This window comes from Ovis canadensis, chromosome 19, assembly GCF_042477335.2.
Source record: "Ovis canadensis isolate MfBH-ARS-UI-01 breed Bighorn chromosome 19, ARS-UI_OviCan_v2, whole genome shotgun sequence".
Taxonomy (NCBI): Eukaryota; Metazoa; Chordata; class Mammalia; order Artiodactyla; family Bovidae; genus Ovis; species Ovis canadensis.
The window spans coordinates 53,639,972-53,660,765 of record NC_091263.1 but is presented as its reverse complement, the minus strand read 5'-3'; the positions used below and the strand labels follow the sequence as shown (position 1 = coordinate 53,660,765).

General features: G+C 41.1%; 1 protein-coding gene across 2 annotated transcripts in view; it reads right to left on the bottom strand.

Annotated features, from left to right (window-relative positions):
• Positions 1–15,249: 15,249 nt before the first annotated feature.
• The window catches only part of CADPS (calcium dependent secretion activator), a 477,637-nt gene continuing 472,092 nt past the window's right edge, over positions 15,250–20,794 (bottom strand). For both annotated transcript variants that reach the window (XM_069560455.1, XM_069560454.1), the window contains 2 exons: positions 19,642–19,746; positions 15,250–16,397 (listed from right to left, as the gene is read on the bottom strand). In XM_069560455.1, the coding sequence (XP_069416556.1) occupies positions 16,218–16,397; positions 19,642–19,746 (285 nt within the window). In that variant the 3' untranslated portion in view covers positions 15,250–16,217. The remainder of the gene's footprint in view (positions 16,398–19,641; positions 19,747–20,794) is intronic.

The following is a 20,794-nucleotide window of genomic DNA, read 5'->3' as shown; positions in this document are numbered from 1 at the left end:
ACTTAAGTTCACAAAAAGACAGGCACTAGAATGTTCATAGCAGCACTATTTGTAATAGTGCTATGTAATAGTCCTATGCTGGAAATTTCCTGAATAACCATCAAGTGTGGCACCCATAAATAAATCAAGATAAAATAATATACATCAATAAGAATCAACTAACCACTACTACACTATACATGAGTTTCATGAACATAATATTGACCAAAGCAGCCAGATCCAAAAAACTACACACTGCATGATTTCACTTAAGGTTCAAAGTAGGTAAAATTTGGGGTCATAATGGGGGCTTCTGGGGTGCTGGTAAGGGTTTGTTTTCTGATCTGGAATTTGGTTTGTGAATATTTTTTGAACTGTGCACACTTATTATGTGAATGTTTTGTATATGTTTGTTAAACTTCTATACATCAGTTAAATACACTTATCTGTCCACATTTTAAGATATCTATTATAATATCTCTTAAAGTCAAAGTGTTATTCACTCAGTCACATCCAACTCTTTGCAACCCCATGGACTGTTGCCCACCAGGATCCTCTGTCCATGGATTTCTCCAGGCAAAAATACTGGAGTGGGTTGCCATTCCCTTCGCCAGGGGATCTTCCCGACTCGGGGATTGAACCCAGATCTCCCGCACTGCAGGCAGGTTCTTTACCATCTCAGCCACCAGGGAAGCCCAATATCTCTGTATTTGTTAAATAAGTGAATTTTCAGCCTGAATATGTCTAACTCACTCCCCGTCCCCAGTTTTCCCAAAAGATACTGCTCCTTACCTGCCTCTTGCCTTGCATTTCTTCCTTTGCACCAGACAACCACATCAATTAATTGGGCTCTCATACTTAAAAATAAGCAGCTTCCAGACTTCTAAGACAATTGTCTTTGGAGCCTGGGCATTGGATCCAACTTCCCAGGGAACCTGCAATGGGCTCAAGAATGCTTAATCAGGGGAACTCATTTGAAGCATTCTGCTCACCCAAGATCTTAGTGTAGGGGAGGTAGCTTTGAACTTGGACCTGTACCCTTCGCTGCAGGTGAAGCAGGTAAAGAACCTTTGGCCAGGAACTGCCTCAAACCTTTCAGAAACACAATCTGGCAGGTTGCGCTGGGAGATGGAGTTCTGGCTGAAGGTGGCAGGGTGGGATATGGGATGTTTGTAGGGACTAGCATTAATAGAAAGCTTTGGCAAGTCCTTAGAGCTCAACTCACTGGTTCCTGACCCAGAGGAGTCCAGGGGGAAAAAAGTCTTGGCTGCCTGGCAAAGTGACCCAGCTAGCAGAAGGAGCAGCTCTGCTTTAGGAGAGGGTGGGGAAGTTTATTTCAGCAGGAAAAAGCTTTGGGGCACAGAAATAAAGTACTTGACAATTCCTTTGTGCAAAGCCAAGGTAAATTCTACCAGGGGCAATGGTTGCAAATCTGATCTCAGCACTTTAAGAAAGAAATCTTAAAGAACCTACAACTAAAGCAATTAAAGAGAAGGTAAGAAGGTAAGCTATAATTTAGACAGACTAAAAAGATAAAAATTCTCTGGCAAGTAGATAAGACCCAACATAAAGTAATTCATTCATTAGTTAGCCTCATCTATCTGAGACTTTCTGTATTGGGTACTTACAAGCTACAGGCCAGAGATATAGTGCTTACCAAGATAGACACAATCCATACCCTCATGCCTCTTCAATTCAGTTTAGTTGCTCAGTCGTATCTGACTCTTTGTGACCCCATGGACTGCAGCATGCCAGGCCTCACCAACTCCTGGAGCTTGCTCAAACTCATGTCCATCGAGTCAGTGATGCCATCCAACCATTGTCCCTTTCTCCTCCTGCCTTCAAGCTTTCCCAGCATCAGGGTCTTTTCCAGTGAGTCAGTTCTTCGCATCAGGTGGCAAAAGTATTGGAGTTTCAGCATCAGTACTTCTAATGAATATCCAGGACTGATTTTCTTTAGGATGGACTGGTTTGATCTCCTTGCAGTCCAAGGGACTCTCAAGAGTCTTCTCCAACACCACAGTTCAAAAGCATCAATTCTTCAGTGCTCAGCTTTCTTTACAGTCCAACTCTCACATCCCATACATGACTACTGGAAAAACCACAGCCTCGACTAGATGGAACTTTGTTGGCAGAGTAATGTCTCTGCTTTTTAATATACTTTTTAATATCCTTTTTATGATCCAGGTTGGTCATAACTTTTCTTCCAAGGAGCAAGCATCTTTTAATTTCATGGCTGAAGTCACCATCTGCAGTGATTTTGGAGCCCCCTCCCAGAAAAAAAGTCTCTCACTATTTCCATTGTTTCCCCATCTATTTGCCATGAAGTAATGGGACATGATGCCATGATCTTAGTTTTCTGAATGCTGAGTTTTAAGTCAACATTTTCTCTCTCCTCTTTCACTTTCATCAATATGCTCTTTAGTTCTTCTTCACTTTCTGACATGAGGGTGGTGTCATCTGCATATCTGAGGTTATTAATATTTCTCCTAGCAATCCTGATCCTAGCTTGTGCTTAATACACCCCGGCATTTTGCACGATGTACTCTGCATATAAGTTAAATAAACAGGGTGACAATATACAGCTTTGATGTACTCCTTTCCCAATTTGGAACCAGTCCGTTGTTCTATTTCCTGTTCTAACTGTTGCTTCTTGACCTGTATACAGATTTCTCAGGAGGCAGGTCAGGTGGTCTGGTTTTCCCATCTCTTTAAGAGTTTTCCAGTTTGTTGTGATCCACACAGCCAAAGGCTTTGGCATAGTCAATGAAGCAGAAGTGGATGTTTTTCTGGAACTCTCTTGCTTTTTCAGTGATCCAGCAGATGTTGGTAATTTGATCTCTGGTTCCTCTGCCTTTTCTAAATCCAGCTTGAACATCTGGAAGTTCATGGTTCACGTATTGTTGAAGCCTGGCTTGGAGAATTTTGAACATTACTTTGCTAGTGTGTGAGATGAATGCAATTGTGTGGTAGTTTGAACATTCGTTGGCATTGCCTTTCTTTGGGACTGGAATGAAAACTGACCTTTTCCAGTCCTGTGGCCACTGCTGAGTTTTCCAAATTTGCTGGCATACTGAATGCAGCACTTTCACAGCATCATCTTTTAGGATTTGAAATAGCTCAACTGGAATTCCATCACCTCCACTAGCTTTGTTCATAATGATGCTTCCTAAGGCCCACTTGACTTCGCATTCCAGGATGTCTGGCTCTTGGTGAGTGATCACACCATCATCCCTCCTACATTTGTGCATTCAACTAATACACTTACATCAGTACCTTCCATAAACCAGGTTATGGGCTCAGAAATGGAGAAAAGACAATGGGCATGGCTAAGGTGGTGCAAGATTCTTAAAGAGAGCAGAATTTGAGGGAAAAAGTAAAAAATATACCCAAAGAACCAAAATATAACCAAAGAACTCCCTGACGGGGAAGTTAAAAAATTTTAAAGCTTCTCACTCCAACAGAGGCCACAGGCTGAAGTCATAAATACCAATTCTCTAGAGACATTTCCATGATGGGTAGGTAGACCCCTCTCCGATAATTTATCATCTGGTGCTTTTTCCTAGAGACAGAATTTTCTGGTTTGGATGGAGCATGGCATTTCTTAGGATATTAGGACATAGCATGAAACTCCTTTCTGGGCTTGGAAGGGCTGAGTGTCTTTGAACCAGAGAATGGTTCTAGAATCAGATCAGGTCAGAAGCCTGGCTTATCTGAGAGCCGTCGGTCTACAGGCAGGTTACTAAACATCTCTTCAAGTCTGAGTTGCCCACCTGGGGCAGGAGATGAACACCTATTCGGTCGCAGGGTGGTGAGGACTAAATGAGAAAATGCAGAGAGAGAGCTCAGCACCCATAACTGGCCAACGGAAAGCCTGCAGGGAGCATTTGCTATAATTATTATTCTAAGTGTTGTCATTTGTAGATATGGGCCTTCAGTCTGATGGGTAGTGAGATGGGAGAAGACAGCCACAAACATTTACTTTGCTCTGTACTTGTTTTACTTCTCTTGGTAAATAAAGTGAGGTGGGTTTTCCTCCCCTGATTTAAAAAGTAAGCAGTGGAAAAAATATTGGAAAAAGCAGAGAATTACAAAGAAGCATATTAAAATTATATTCGAATTGTACCTAATCTTGTAATTCAGAAATCACAGACAATGCTTTGGTATATATTGTTTCTTTGCCTTTGAATGGTTGCCATCATAGGATATATACTGTTCGATAATCTGCTTTTCTATTTAATATAGTATGAATGTTTCCCTGGTCTTAAATATGCAACTAAGACATGATTTTAATGTCTCCATGGTACTCCACTGCCTGGCTTTAACAGGAGTTAGACAGTCCTTTGTCGCTGGATATGTAGGTTGTTCACAAATTTTTTTTTTTTCCCTAATAGTTCCATCAGGAACATTCTCACACATTAATTTTGTGCATAGCTAATTCCTGTAGGATAAATTCCCAGAAGGAGAAATACTGTGGCAAAAGATATGCACATTTTTAAAGCTTTAGATACCAAGTGGCAGATTGCCCTTCCAAGAGGGGGTGCCATGCCTCCTTCCCAGCACCTTCACTAACATTGGGCATTAATTATCATCTAAAACACCCTGACCAACCCGATAGTCCCCACATGGTATTGCATTGCTATTTCTGCCTATCTGTTCCTGTCCAGGGCAGACTCAGGTGCCAAATTATGGAGAACTTGGAATGTAGGAATGTTGGTACAGACTGGGGTGACAGAAGAGAGGAAGAAATATGGGAAAGCATGTCCCCAGAGAGAGAGAAACATCCAAAGAAAGCAAGGAGGGACAGCATCACATATTTTGGGGCATCCAAATGGTTCTAGTTTGCTTTAGGATTTGAACATTTCCTGAGAAGCCTCCTCACGCCCAGCAGAAAGTGAGCTGCTCCCTTCCTACTGCTTCTAGACCATCTGGCCCTTCCGCAGGCTGGCTTGCCCCTAGGTCCTGCAGGTGGATGTCAGTCTGTAGCTGAAGGTCCAGCCTCGAGAGTGGAGTCCTGGGCTAAGGAGGCTAATGTGGTCTGTCTACCTCCCAAAGGCAGCTAGATCAGTTCAAAATCTCTCACCATGCCCAGAAAAAGAACCAGAATCCCCAGGCCAAGGAAATGACATGAAATAAGAAGCATGGTCCTGCACATGTGACCCAAGTAAGAGAGGGTCTAAGGAGAGTCTCGTGCTGAACTTGAGCCTCTCTGCAGGCAGAGAACGGCACGATTTTCATCACCTCTCTACCTTTCCTGGTAATTAAAAAATAAGCAAATCTTAACAGAAGCGTTCAACACACACAAAACAAATAGATAAAAATATAATGACTCCATAGGCAGAGTCCCAGTAAGACCAGTCCGTGGCCAATCATGACTCATCTACGTCCCCATCCACTTACCCCCTCACATCATTCTAAAACACGTCTAAGACGTACTATTTCATCATCCATAAATAATTTCAGTACCCTCACCTAAGATATTAACGATAATTTCTCAACATCATCAAATACCCAGCATGTCAATTTCTGATTTTTAAATGTTAGAATTTTCAGTAATCATTGGCTTAAATTATGATTCAAATAAGGTCCATACATTACAATTGGTTGTTATGCCTTATCAGTCTCTCTTAATTTCTAGATTTCTCTCCACCTCGTCTTTCCCCTTGCAATTTCTTTCTTTAATGAAAACTCAGGTTTTGTTGTTGTTGTTTTTGTGCTATAGAGTTTTCTTTCACAGTCTACATTTTGCCGACAATAGCTACAGTTTCGGCAATTTTAAAAACTCACGTCTTCAGATGTTGTCCTCACTGCCACTCCGTGAGCATTCCTTAGAGAGCAAATCTTTGCTAAGTCCTGTGGTCTGTGTCCTCCTGGAGGGCAGGGGCATCTCTTGTTCAGTTTTCTCACTGCAGCCACTTGCACTCACCGCTTGGACAGCAAGCACATCTGGTTGGTTGGATGAATCGAATGCCTGAAAGAGTTATGTTCTTTCATTACACTTCTGCCGGGTACATCCCTGAACTCAGCTTGCAGCCCTGCATTTTATATCACATGTATTTTTTCCCCCCTGTGTGGTTAGTGTCTAAGGACAGGATAGATCTCGTGCTGCTTTTAAAAACACAGACCTTTTCTCTATTGCCACCTATAAGGATGCTCCACACAGATCAAGATTCTGAGTTATGACTAGTTCAAAGGCCAACTGACTTTTCATCTTTTTTGGTTCTGGAGTGTATACTGGTGCTTTCATTCTCCTCATATTTTAAAGTGTTAGTTGCTTAGTCATGTCCAACTCTTTGTAACCCCAGAGACTGTAGCCCTCCAGGCTCTTCTGTCCATGGGATTCCCCAGGCAGGAATACTGGAGTGGGTTGCCATGCCCTTCTCCAGGGGATCTTCCTGACCCAGGGATCAAACCCGCGTCTCCTGCACTGCAGGCAGATTCTTTTACCATCTGAGCCACCAGGAAATCTGGCTGTTCACTGAAAAGAAGGAAGCCCTCTCAGACTTTTCCTTGGATATTGAGAAGATATTTAATTCCAGAGGAAAGATTTCCTTTAGAGCTGCAGTTCTCTCCCACCCACACCTCCATAGGTCCCCTGGGGGTGGAAGTGGAGGTGGTACAAAGTTCGGTACAGGGGAAACTTAACATTCTATAAATAAGGGCTTGCTTAAGGAATGAAAGAAGAGCCGTAGCAAGGATGTCTCTATCCCTCTCGTTAAATTAAATTGGAGCACATGCTTATTTAACATAATCAAGTGTAGGAAGAATTCTCCTTCGATTTCTTCTCAGATTAAATTTTCACTTAGGACACATAAAGGAGTAAGTAAATTAATATTGATCACCTAGGATCTTATTGGTGGATCAAGCTTTTGTGTTTCTAGACTGAATGACTTTAATTGCTAACACTTAACTGCATTCAAGTAATGTAATACGTATGCAATGAAAATCAAGTCTCCCACCTAAATCTCTGGCCTCTTTCCCCAGAGGCAACTACTTACTTTGGTTTCCTACTATGTGCCAGGTCCTGTGAGCTTAATCATTACCACCAGTTACTGTTATTATTGCATAAATAGTGTGAACTTGTAGGGCAAGTAGACCAGGTATCTTCCTTTTCAGATGAAGTAAATGAGACTCAGGGGGTATCGGTAATTAGCCTAAGGCTGTATGTCTTTGGTTTTGTGTTAGTTATTTTTGGCTGCACAGTGAAGATGTGTTCACACTGTGAGGGTCTATGATCAGGAATTGAACCCATGCCCCTGCAGTGGAAGCACTAATCTTTTTTACCACTGGACCTCCAGGGAAGTTCCACAAGGCCACATGTTTAGGTGAGAGGCAGAGGCAACACTCGGAGCTAGCCAGCATGGGATCCTACACCCATGGTTCTTAGCCATTAACCATCCTGTCTAGAAACACAAAATTATGACCTACTGATATCCTTGAACAGTAAATTGTAGACTATCACTTGTCAAACTGTTTTTGCCAGTTTGATGGTTTGAATTTCTTTCAAAAAATTAAAACTCTACAGCTTACATGGTTTGTATAAAAAAGGAAAAGACACAGTCCCCATTTTATAGGCAAGGAAATTAGGAAGAAAAACAATGGATAAAGCAAGGAGTGGGGTGGGGAGGCAGAAGATGAAGAGCTTTGGCATAAATTTTCAACTTTTCTCTGTGTGTGCATGTGTATGTGTGTGTATGAGTGTGTTTATATGTGTACAGTATGTAAACAGTAGACCCCTTTGACAGTCTGGTAAGACTATGGACCTCTTCTCAGCATAATGCTTTAAAAAGGCATAAAGTAGATATAATTGCAAAGCAGGCCCACCATCATTCATACACAGTTATCAGAATCTTTAAAAAATCAATGTGTGGCATAGTGATATACGTGCTTCCTTTTTAATGCATTAAATAAGATCTGGTGGCAGGTGTAATAACTAAGGAAATTTAGAAGTACTGATGAGTGTAAATGATATTTTGAGATACTGCAACAACTGTAATGTGATATGAAAATATCTGTGATTTTTCTTGGTGACAAAGTCACAGATGCTACTATGGTTTGCTGTCTCTCTCTTTTTATTCTTTCTTCTTCAAGTTCACAGACCTCTCGAATTCTGGCCCCAACACTCCAGGTTCAGACTCTCTCGCCTGCAAGAGGGTATGAGCCAAGGTTAGAGAGCAAAACTTAACCTTCCATCCTGCACCTGCTGCTACTACTGCACTCAAGTCCACAGTTTTCTTGTCCAGATGATGCTCTGTTGGGACACTGTAAACAGCAGATTCATTTAAATGACACTCCTTTAAACTATTTTTAATTTGAAGAGTAGTGAACGCACATGGTTAAAAGAACCAAACATAAAGCAGTACGCGATGAAAAATGCATCCCCTCTCCCAGAGGTGAACACTGCTACCAGATTCTTCTGAAGCCCTCCTGTACGACTCAGTGCTGTTGGTCACCAGCAACAGAAACTGACAACAGACAAGGAGCCGATGCGGTAGCTCTGAGAACCCACTGAAGGCTGGGGAAACAGGCTCAGTCAGGAGCCAAGGGTCAATGAGGCGCAGACACGAGAGCCCTGGCAACAGTTTTGCTTGGGCTGCTGTTGGGCAAATGCATAGTCGCTGGAAACACCCCGGTCTAACCAGCAGCCACACTGAAGGGTGTCTGACACTGCTGTGCCTTGGGGTCCTTCTTTTAACGAACACAGTGTAACAACAGGTCATGCTTAGGGTATTGTTCTGGTTATTTCTCTTTTATAGATGAGAAAACTGATGCCTAGGAAAGATTAGGTAATTTGTCTGAGGTCACAGGGTAGGTGTTCCCACCAGTTGGCTGAAAACTGAACCAAGGTGAGCCTGACTCCAGAACCTGAGCTTGTGCTCTTGATCTCCACCTGTTACTCCTTGGTGCTGTAACTGTCACCCAGGGGTCCGCAGATCCTGCAGCCCCTGCTTTCACCTGTACTTAACATTACATAGAGTGGCTTGAACCCCCATCCTTTGTAATAACAGGATCGGGGCCTCTCACCATTTCAAGGATCATCTTCTCCTCACATCCTGGGGGCAAGGGGGTGCTTGTTTCTCATCCATTCCTGAGCCAGCTCCTAGTTCTGCCTATGCCCTCGGTTCACTGTGTGGGAGGCCTTCCCCTGAGATAGATAGCTCTTTTTCCTTGCATTTTCCCAAAGCAATATTAACACTATGTGTACAGCAGGGCTGTTACGGAGCTGGCGTGGTGGCAGGGGTAGACGCAATGCGAGCTTATGTTTGTTTTCGCAGTGGAGGGATGAGCTCCAATCTCAGACATGCTAAAAAAGAAAAGAAAAAGGTTTGTCTTTGACTCAATGAAACATAAGAATTGATTTCACTTAGAGTCAGAGAAGAAGTGGATCAGAGATGGTTTTACTTCATTTCAATGTTAAGAAGAAACCGTTTCCTTGATTCGGAGATCATTCATCTAGGTTAATCTCTCCAAAATTATTTTATCAGAAATATCCTGAGTTCCAGAGAGAAAGACATCTCCCCTGCCTGCCAAAAATCACTTCATAGGGGTTCAACTTATAGTATCACGAGATCAGAGACTGTCGTTTAATTAAAGCGTCCTCTGAAGAGTTCAAACTTTCCAAATACATTACGATGTCAGTATTCTCCATATGCTCTGGAATTTTTAGTCTATAGTCTTGATGTTTGGGTTTTTTTTTTTTTTGAAGGGTGGTTTTTATTTAAAATGAAAGTAACTGCACAGAAGAACACGGTGGAGGACTATATTGTGCTCCAAGTTCCATTCTGGGCAGTGGCTGGGGAATCTCAGTGAGGGGCCGAGTTCAGGACCATTCATATAGTGACATCAGAGTTTGAGACCTGGTCATACCGTCCACCTAATCTGAACTTTTGTTTGCATGAAATACTGGCAGTATTTGTCTTTTTATATTCCCTTTGGTTTTAAGTGCATTCCAAAATTTCCAACACTTTCTCTGAAATCTGTACTATCTTCAATCATGTTTCCTGCTTGGAGATTTAAGCAAAGCCTTGTTTGTTCTTTGCAATTGTATTCTCTACCCAGGAAACAAGCCAACTTGTTTCTGATGGACAGAGGGAAATATGCCAGCTTAACCATGTTTACAATTCCTTTTTGCCATCACATCATCAATTCTTAGGAAATAAGGAAAAATTTTATTTGGGTGCTCTTGGCTTTCTGTTGCCTTTGCAGTCCTCTTATTTGTAGTCAGTGTATTAACTGTGATCAGTGTATCCCTCTGTTTGCTGGGGACTGTGATTAAACTGTTGTGGAGGGCTCTTCTTTGACCTTTTCAGTGTACTGTCATCAGAAGAGAGGACTCTGCTGGCTGGCGGCACTGTCGCCAGTCCTTTTCTCCGTTTCTGCTTAGTTACCACAAAGGCAGATTTACAACTTTACATGAAAGGCATAGTTTCATAAGAAGGGAAACAGATGATAATTTTAGTATTTAGATGAAGAAAAAAAAACAACCTTGAATAAAAGATGAATATTGATTTTTTAAAATTTGTTTACCCAGAATTGCAGAATTGTGCATAATGTGATTTCAGTTCAGATTTGTTAATCATGTGCTGATGGAAACTGGCCACAAAGAATACTTATTTTGGATTTTAAAATTTAAATAAAATGAACTTCTTAAAATTTATGCTGAAACAATAATGATACAACCCTGGCTGGTTGATTTCCTGAAATTTTTACAGAACCCCAAATTTATGACAGCATGACTATTCTTGTGTGCACCAGAAGTTTGGGTCATGTTAGTGACAAGGTGGATGGTTTTCCTAAGGCTGTTGAGATTCATCTTTTTTATTTTGTAATTCTTTCTTTATAGACAGAGGATACTGTAATAAATTGTCTGTACTTTCTTAGTTATGATCATACTCCAGTATGCCTCTCTGATGTTCTCCCATTCAATTCAACCAACATTTACTGAATGCCTACTATATTCCAGGCACCTGAATGGCACACACAAATAGACGTAGAGTCCCTGACCTCAAGCAGTTGGCAGTCTGTCGAGGAGACAAGACACACACACACAAATCAGTATAGTATAGTGCAGTTAGACTGGGATTGAATTTGGGGTGTTTCAGAAATTCTTCAGTCACATTTCAGACAGTCTCTTGGGTCACTTCCACAGATGGCTCATTTCCACCATTATGTTTTGATTCATCCTAGATTTCCTCCCGGAATTTTAGTTTATCTTATTTTGCTCTTGTTTCTTCTTTGATTAGACAATCTCCTTAAACACAGCACAACCATTAAAAGTAATACAGAAAATCTGTATGTGCAGACATGGAAATGATCCTTCACTGATAAATGAAAAATATGATTTGCCTCAGTAGGCTCAGGCTGAATCCCATTTGTGAAAATATATTTCTAAATATATATATAAATATATAAAAATATAAATATATCCAACTGGATATTGGATATATGTATTATATATATAAATATATATCCAATATACTTATATATAATTTGAACATATTTGGAAGAATATAGGCCCATCTGTTAGCAATGGCTACTTTGGGGAAATGGGTTGGGGAAGGAAGAGGCTTCAACTTCGTGTTTCATAGAATTCTGCTCTATTTGATTTTTTTTAACTTAAAAATTTTTTTCTTTAAATATTTTGAAAAAGTAAAAATCCTAGTTATGCAGACCATTAAACCCAAACTAAATGAAACTTGAAACCTTAATGCACCCTTCCCATCTTAATCTCTTCTAACCCTCTGCATAAATCTTTCCATGAAGCCAGGTTCCCATAACACACCAAGCATATTCATTAATGTCTCAAGTCAACATGTATTTGTTGAGCGCTTACTATGTTCACTGGGAATCTATCAGAGGAAGGAAAAAAAAGAACAGCTTCAGCCAAGTGGCACATTCCCCTCACCTCCCTCTGCTTTGGACCATGTCTCTTCCTGTCCTTTCTTTGGGCTCTTCAAGGCCCCCTCCTCCAGGAAGCCTTCCTTTCCTTTTCCCTCGTTTGAATCTTATTCAGTGTAAGTCTTTTAAAGAATCATACTGGCTAGACTAAAGGTTCTAAGAGAACAGTAATCATATATGGAGTGACTACAATAAGGATAGAGCAGGGAAGTTGGCAGGGATCACATCCTCTGGCAGTGGGGAAGAGCTACATGAAACATGTAATGATGCAAATAGCCCCTCCAAGAATAGTGTGATGAACAGTATGAAAGAGGAGCAGAGCGCGTCATGAGGATATATACCAGGAACGTGGATGCTGGACTGAGGGTTGGGTGTGGAAGGGCTTCCCTGCGGAAGTCAAATTTACTTAGCTGCGATGTGAAGGAAGAGATGAAGTGCTTAGGGGAGGGGCCCAGGTGGGAAGCACCATGGCGCCCAGGAAGTAAAAGATGGCAGGTATAGCTGTAACCTAGAGAGAGAGGGGGGTAGAGTTAACAGAGGAGGCTTGTGGGAGAGTGAGGATCCAATCAGATATGACCTTGTATGTCCCTCAACGAATTTGGGCTTCATTCTATGGGCAAAGGGAGCCCTGAATTCTTTTAATTGGAGGATGGGCAAGATCACACTTACCTTTTAGAAAGGATCCACTGGCTAATGAGAGGGAATGGATTAGAGAGAGAGCCTGGGTGTTTCTAGCACTGGTGGGATAGTAGGACTCAACTCTCTGCAGACTTGATTGCTAATAGAGTGAATGCTTTTCCATCAGGTTCACACTTCCCTCTATATCTCTGTCTCACCATCCATCTGGCACTTTTTCCTACGGCCTCTTCCCTACCAGTGTTCATACAACTCTAGGATTTTCCTCTTTTAAGAAAAGGGAATAAAATTGAAACATGCAATTCATGAGAGGCTACCCAAACTGCTATTATATGAGTTAAAAGGCAATCAATTCCGTTTGTGTAATCACTGAACTACAATTATAAACCACTGCACCACTTACCAGAATGATGAAAATTAAAAGTAGTGACAATACTTAGTACTGTCAAGGGCAATACCTATGGTTGTCAGGGACTTTGATTCTCTGCTGGTAAGACTGTAACTCTGTTTTTGCTCTGTGGAAAACTGGCAGTATTTCCTAAAAATGAACAATATATCTTTACCTTCTAATCCAGCAATTGTACCACAAGTTATGCACAAAGAAATTCATGGCAGTATGATTTATAAGAGCCCCAAACCAAAAAAAAAAAAAAAGAGGTTAGCATAGATAAATACACTGTAGTATAGTCATACATTGGAGTTTATAGAGCACTGAAAAGAAATGAAGCACAGCCACACCAACAGTATAACACAGAGCAAAAGATTATGTACTGTGAGTCTAACTGCATCAGAGTTTCAATTTAACTGATGCAATTAGAAACCAGGATAGTGGTAACCTTTGGACAGTGTTTACCCCTAAGGAGGGGGAGAGACTGGGAAGGGGCGTGGGCCTGGGTCTATCTGGGGGTGTTCCTTATGTGCCAGTTCTTGAGCTAGTGGTGATTCAAAAAATGTGCTCCCTTTCACACATCACTGAGCTGTATGCTTAGGATGTGCATACTCCTTTGCAGGTATATCATATTTTAATTTAGAAAAAGGAGAAGCAAACTTCACATTACATCCCAAAGGAACAGAAAAGAAAGCTCAAGGTTCCCAAATGGTCTCCTTCCCAGTTTTGAGCTCAGGATAATCTGAATGTGAACTTGGTCAGTTTTTGGTTTCTGAGCCCTTCGGATGTCATTTTCTTTCCCCCAGCCCTCCCTCTGGGGTCTCCCCATGGAGGGATGGTGTCCAAAAGGAGTCTCAGTGCTACGCTGTGCTGAATTCTTCTTTTGGAGGAAACTTAATAAAAACCCATCAGCCTTGCTTTAAGGTCTTTTCTAACTTGCTTCTCTTTCTGCCTTTTGGGTTGGTCGCCTCACTGCTCCAGGCTCCTGAGCATTTTCTTCCTCGTCCAACTCCTATACAGGTGATGTGCTCTCTTCTGCATTGTTTAGTGTTTTTAATCACAGCAAGAAACAGACTTTAGTTTTGCAATTCAAAATGTCACCGACACAAATATATCTTATAGCATTCTAACTCTTCCACCCTGACTTTGTGCTGTTGGGCAATCAGAGATGCATCCTCAGTTCAGTTCAGTCACTCAGTTGTATCCGACTCTTTGTGACCCTATGGACTCCCGCATGCCAGGCTTCCCTGTCCATCACCAATTCCTGGAGCTTGCTCAAACTCATGTCCATTGAGTCAGTGGCAATCAGAGATGTTTTACACCTGTATCCTCATCATTTGTCTGAACAATTGTGTGCTAGTATCTCTAGGTGAGTGTTTCTACACGGAATTGTGTCACCATGGGGTAAGTTACCTTATCCTTTCTTATCTCAGTATTCTCGTCAAGAATGAGCATAATTACAGTCCTCTCTCCCCAAGGTGGTTGTGAAATCTGAATGTGGTTAAGACATGTAGAATGTATAAACTGAGTACAGTTGATAATAAAATAGTTGCCCAATAACAGCAACTATGGGTATAAAATAGTTGCTCAATAAATGGGAGGTATTCTCAGTACCAAGGGCAGGAAGTACTGGTGATTTGTTCCAGCAGACCTTAAGGATTAAATAGAGTGAGATGTGCTATATGTAGAGGGGTTGATCTGTCGAGACCAACTGATGAGCATTTTGCCTGGTCCTAATGAAAAAGCAGTTGCTTCTCTAAGACCTTTGTCAGCCCCAAGGAAAAGGTCAGACTGATTTAGTGGCAGACACAAATAAAATAGGCAAGGCTACCAAAATGTTTGGTTGTCTTTTAAACTTAGGTGATTATACGGCTGACAAAGACTGGGGAGCAAGATGAGTACTCCATATCTTACAGAATCTTGTAAAATGCTTTAACAAATATATAAGAATCATATATAATTGGCACACGCTTTGTTTGAATGCAAACACTGCTGTTAAAGTGGTGCTTAAAAACAGTTTGTTGGCCTTCTCTTCATACAGGAGAAACATTTCTCTCGTTTACACTACTCTCTTGCTTAGCAAACCCTTATTTATCCTATAATGCAAGTGTAATCAGCCCAACATGTCCAAATGCCCACAGATTCTGAATTAGTGGAGTCTGCATTAATGGAATTTTACACTGTTTCTCGTGGAGACAAGTGTTTGTAAACTACCCACTCCAGCAGGTTCGAGAACACTCTGTGAAAACGACCCCTTGCCTCCTCTTGTCCACATCTTCCTGATTTGTGTGTTTTAGTTCCGGCTTTCAAAGGAGATGCAAGGAAAAAAGACTCAAAAGTACTCTTGGGACATCTGAATAGTTATTTATTGAGAAGCCACAGTTTTCCGCACTTTCATAACTGTAGGCTTTATATAAGGCAAAAGCAAGATGGATCTACTACTTTACACGGAAAGAAAGAGCTCTGCAGAGGACCCCAGGGTCATGCAGTTACAGAACAAAATGCAATGTACATGACAGATATAAAAACCAACATGGAACAAAATAATTTTAAACTATGGTTACAATCTACTGAAGGAAATATCCATATCTTAATATAAACACATTTATAGTCTAGGGTCATAATTTAAATATTCAGGTTTTTTTTTTACATACATGGTTATGGAAACATAAAAGCGTAACATTTAATAGGATAAACTTTGATAGAAGACAGTGGCTCTGAACTGTGCTGGATGTCATGAGAGGATCGCTCGTGCCACGGCAATTAAGAGGATCAAGCCACTGGTATGTAGCCATCCTTTTTTTGGGTAATTATTTGGATAAATGACAGTATGGGTTAACAAGGATGCCAAGGGTTCATTTTTTTCAGTTTCAGGGGAAGAGAAGGAACCAAGAGTTGGTTGTTGGAGACTTGCCTTTTGTTTTTCAAAACACAAAGCAGATCTATTTGTCTTAAATTAATTTATTGTACTCATTTAAATAACTGGCATCCACATATGGGAAATAAAGAAGGTACTTGGCGTACTCGCCCTCATATCCATTTACTGTCAACGTACACACACAGCACATTAATGAAGCATCACTGGACTCTGCTGTACACAGGGGTACACCTAGCAATTGAGCTATGTATTCTCCAAAATGGTATTTGAAAGGTCATTTGCTAATCTTGGTACCACATACCTAAAATGGCAATTGTCTCGGTACATATCTCATGGGCATGGTAGTCGACAGAAAATTCCCTAATGGGGTTAACTAACAGACTAAGGACATGCATTGATTACAAGACTCTGTCCTAACGGACCCCGAGCCTGAGCATTCTAATCGTCCTCTTCGTCTTCCTCGTCGCTGTCCTTCATGCTGATCCCCTGCAGGCCCCCACCCTCGCTCACAGACGCAGTGGCCTCCTCCACAGTGAGACGGTTCCGGATGGTTTCGTAGGTCTTGCTGTTTAAGGTCGAGTCCAGGACTCCTTGCAATCGGAAATCTCTATAGGTTTTCTAAAGAGGGAAAAGATGCAGTGATGAGGGAGGTCTCATCTCCATGGAGGGTGGGAGGGGGCTCAAGGCGAGTGTGGGGGTGAGAACAGTGGCCTCAGCTAAGTGTCACACTGCATGCACTGCCACATGAGAAGCCACCATGCTCAGAATTCACTTGTACTGAAAACTGAGATTTGTTGAATGACAGAAAATGAGAAATGGTGACAGGATAAACTGTATTAGATGAGACAAAGCAAAGAACATAAGCTTGTTTATTCAGTTTCATAAAGGGAAATGTTCCATCATTGTTTTGGTTCTCCTTTTTTTTTGGGTCTGGTTCTTTCTCTTGGGTTAGTATACTATCATATGATAGACAGTGTGAATAGCTGTAACACATAAATAATGGATTGCGTGATACGGTATTTTGTGATTGCTGCTGCAGTCTGGTCTTCAGTATTCTTTGAGGTTTGTGACTGCGTATCCCTTTGTCTCATTCGCAAGACAGACATATGCATATTGGTGTATGAAACCGATCACGGGCAGCCACAATTAGGGGGAAGATGGAGCGTTAATGCCTCATCAGTATGTTGCAGGCATGTGACTCATGGCTTGTCTCCTTGGGAAAGAAGTGTATCTATTCTGTTCACAACTTCGTGGTCTCAGGGAAGAAATTTGGCTCTTTTTCAAGAACAATGGTTTGGTGTTGCTGTACCACCGGTTTTTTCTTTGTTCCTTCAGGCAATTTCTCTTGGATTTCCTGAGGTATCCCAGGGACTGTTTTTCTAGGAATCCCTTTGCGTTAATTGAACATGACCAGAAGCATCTGGCTGTTGTCTACTTCGCAAGACATGTTTTTTTGCAGAAGGTCCCTCTCTAACTACAACTCTCCTCATCACACTGCATATCATTTCAGCTACTGATTCTGCTGTTTGTTTCTCCTCTTGATATAGGAAGCATGCTAAGGGGTCAAAGGAAGGTACAGTAACATACTTCAACACCACTTGCATTAGGATTTCTGGTTTCTAGAGTCCATCTGATGCAGTCCTAGTGTCATTCACCACGTCAACCACTCCTGAAAATCACATGTGGTAATGACTGCAGAGTTAACTCGTGAATGCTGCTCAGCTCAATGAAGTCCAATAACAAAAGATTATAAATAGGAGGACCATGGGTTCCCTTTGCCAGGTTATATCTGTGGTCCCAGTATGATTATCTGTAGCACTTTTCTTTCTTAAAAGTAATCCGTTCATCCTAACTACTTAAAAAGTACATCCTAATTACTTAAAAGAAATTCAAAGGTCACCCTAACTGTGGCTCAAGCTGCAAGGCTAGGTAGCTAGTAGAATTGTGTCTTCACCTGGAGGGGGTATGGGTAAGAGGTTGATTAGATGCCAGTCTGGTGGAGACCAGATATCCAGACGATTTACTTGGTTGTTCTGTACTTTTGAAGCACTTAGAATTGGTTGCCAGAATATGATGGGGAAAAGAAAGGTAGAGACCATTCAAATACTCTCCTCTCTATTCAAATTCCAGAGCAGTGTGTTTCTCAACCAGACTCTGCATGTTTAATGACATAGAGTTGTTTTTCTTTTTTTTAAAAATACTCCACTGGGTAACACATAAGTAGGGGCTCAACTAATATTTGTCTCAGGTTGGATGGATGAACAAATGCTTGCTGGATAACGAATGAATGGATGAATAAACGGAGTGGATGGAGAGGCAGGGGAAGAAAGCCAATTATCATTGGAAGTTTGCCTGAAGGAGGAGGAGGCCCCTGGTTAACGTACTTAGCGAAGAGGTGGTGAGTGCTGCTTCATCCCTCTGTGTTGTGGCTGTAGTTAAGCCGGGCCCACTTTTGGCAAAAGTGAAGGAGTTCCTTTGGCAGGGATGTTTCTGTGTCCCTTTCCCCGTGGCTCATGTCTGTGTTGTTTTTGGCAGAGGCTAAGAAGCAACCTCCTCTCTGACTTATATTTTTTTTCTTAATAAAATATTGCTAATTCCAACAGTCTCAACAAAAATCTGGAAATATCAGTAATGGGAAGATATTGTAACAGACTAAAATGCATGTCTGCCCAGGAAAGGTCAAATAGAAAAAAATTCCCCTAAGAGTATTTATAGCCAGAAAATGGAATTCAAGGGATCAGGCAATGGTTAGTGAGGTTGCCTTAAGGAACTTACATTTAAAAATATGAAAATAAGGCTGGGTACATAGTCTGACTGCATACGTTTCTTTTTTAGGAGCTGCAATACACTGTCTGTAACCTTCCCTGGGAGGACTCTTTTTGAGATCAAATGCATATGATAATAATTCTCCTTAATTACACTCAACGGAACAGTAATTGGTTTTAAGTCAGCACTGAGGTAGAGGAGTACCTTGAATGAAATGGTGCTAATCCGAAAGAGACTAAGAAATGGGGCAGGCGGGAGGGGGTGACTTTTGGCAAACTGTTAAGAAATAGAATTCAGCCCTGTTTTATTGTTAAAATATTTTTAAAGAGACTTTGTGCTTTGAATGAGATTTTTGCATACGAATGTTTTTAAAACCCTCTACGGTGCAGCATCAAATGGAAACTGAAATGATCAAAAACGTATTTACCCCCTTCTGTGATCTTATTATTTCATGTAAACCACTGAGATTTCACGCTGAAATAATTATCATTAGTCCAAGGCACACACACAAGAACAGGGGGAAAAAAAGCTACGTTCAGGGTATGTTACCTCACCTTCGTGATCCTTTACATTTGATTGTATACACGCATTGCAAGAAAAACTACTTCAATTAACTATGAGAACAATATTGATTTGCATCCTGATAATGGTCACAGGACATATTTAGAAGAAGCCGGAGGTAAATATTTCTATTAAATTAATTGTGGCAAAATTTAACTTAATTAAACCATAAATGAAATTCATAATGGAGGTGATTAGCATGGCGGTACCCCAAAGCCAGCTTCTGAAAGTCTAATGCAAAAGGGCACAATGGCTCCAGCAGTATATCTGCATGGCAAATACATAAAGTATTTTTCCAGTCTGGATAACGTATCAAATGCCTTTATATTAAATTTCCCTTTGATGTCTGAATAATAAATTAACCAGGCAGCCCACAATGATTTCATCGGTTTTTCTTGCCTGAGATACTGTTTTTAGAATTGTCTTGTTTTATACATAAACTAATATTCTTTGTGTTAGAGAAGTCCTACAGCTTGCCAATGCAATGTATTTCAGCCAGCTATTTGCAAAGGAGAATCACCATGTTTTCTTTTACCTTGACCATCCTAATTAGAGTTTTCAACTGATAAATGTGAAGCTGTAAGTCCATCCGGTCCGTCAGCCAGGTACAGATCACGTTCATGGAGCTGTTGTACCATTGCTGAAAAAAGAGACAAAAGTTCTCCAGCCAACACATCGTGAAGCATTTAAACAGCAGAGAGGGAACAGGCCAAGTGTGAGCACCCTGCTCTGCTCCAAAAGGAAGACAAAATGGTTAGAATTTGAGAGCACAGAGATCACGAACAGTGATTTGACACAAAGTCTCAGAGTCCTAGGTCAGCCGAAAAGAGAGCGGTTTGGACTCTGGGTTGAACACAGAACTCTTCCACTCTACACACCTCATATGCAATCAGTTTCATAAGGACCATCTTTTGCTCTGTTGGTTCATTTTACTCAGCCGAGATGTAAGTCACTGTGTATGTCCTAATGCCATTGTCTCAGGGGTCCGGGAAGATGGCTCCACTGAGCCAGTTGATGCCACTGGCTACTTACCTGTTGAGAAATCCAGACCCTGTCTACTTAGGATGGTTCGGGGAATCAGGCTGAGAGTCTTGGGAATTTAGGGCAAAGTTTACCTTCATTTACCCTAATGGGACATCTGAATAAAAACAATGAGGGAGGGTTTCTCTTTAACGGCCAAATTATACTCTGGGCAGCTTATGTGACCTTACATTGGCTGTGCAATCTGTTTTAATCTTAACACCCAAAAATTATGGAAGATGAGAGGGGGGAAAAAACATCTACAAATGAGCTCATTTCAAGCTGTTGAAATCATACTTCCCCTTAAGGGGGTTAAATTTTGCTTCTTGTCTGTGAAAAATGCTTGAAGCTGTGTCACTTTAGACTGCCACCCCTGTGGTGAAGAGAGTCTCTGGTGCGGTATAATTTTGCAGCACTGCTCATATATTCATAAATCTCACTCGGAGACATATGAACAGTGTTATGAAGTGTCAGTACGAAAAAAAAATCTAATCTTTTAAACTTCACCAGGTTTCATTACGCGTTGCTGCTTATACCAAACAATTTACAAATAAAATGAAAAGGTGTGGATGGACCTATATATTTATTTATAGGAAGTATATGAACTGTGCACAGAAAAGATGTAAAAAAAAAAAAAGTGGTTAAAGAATTGAAACATTGCATACTCT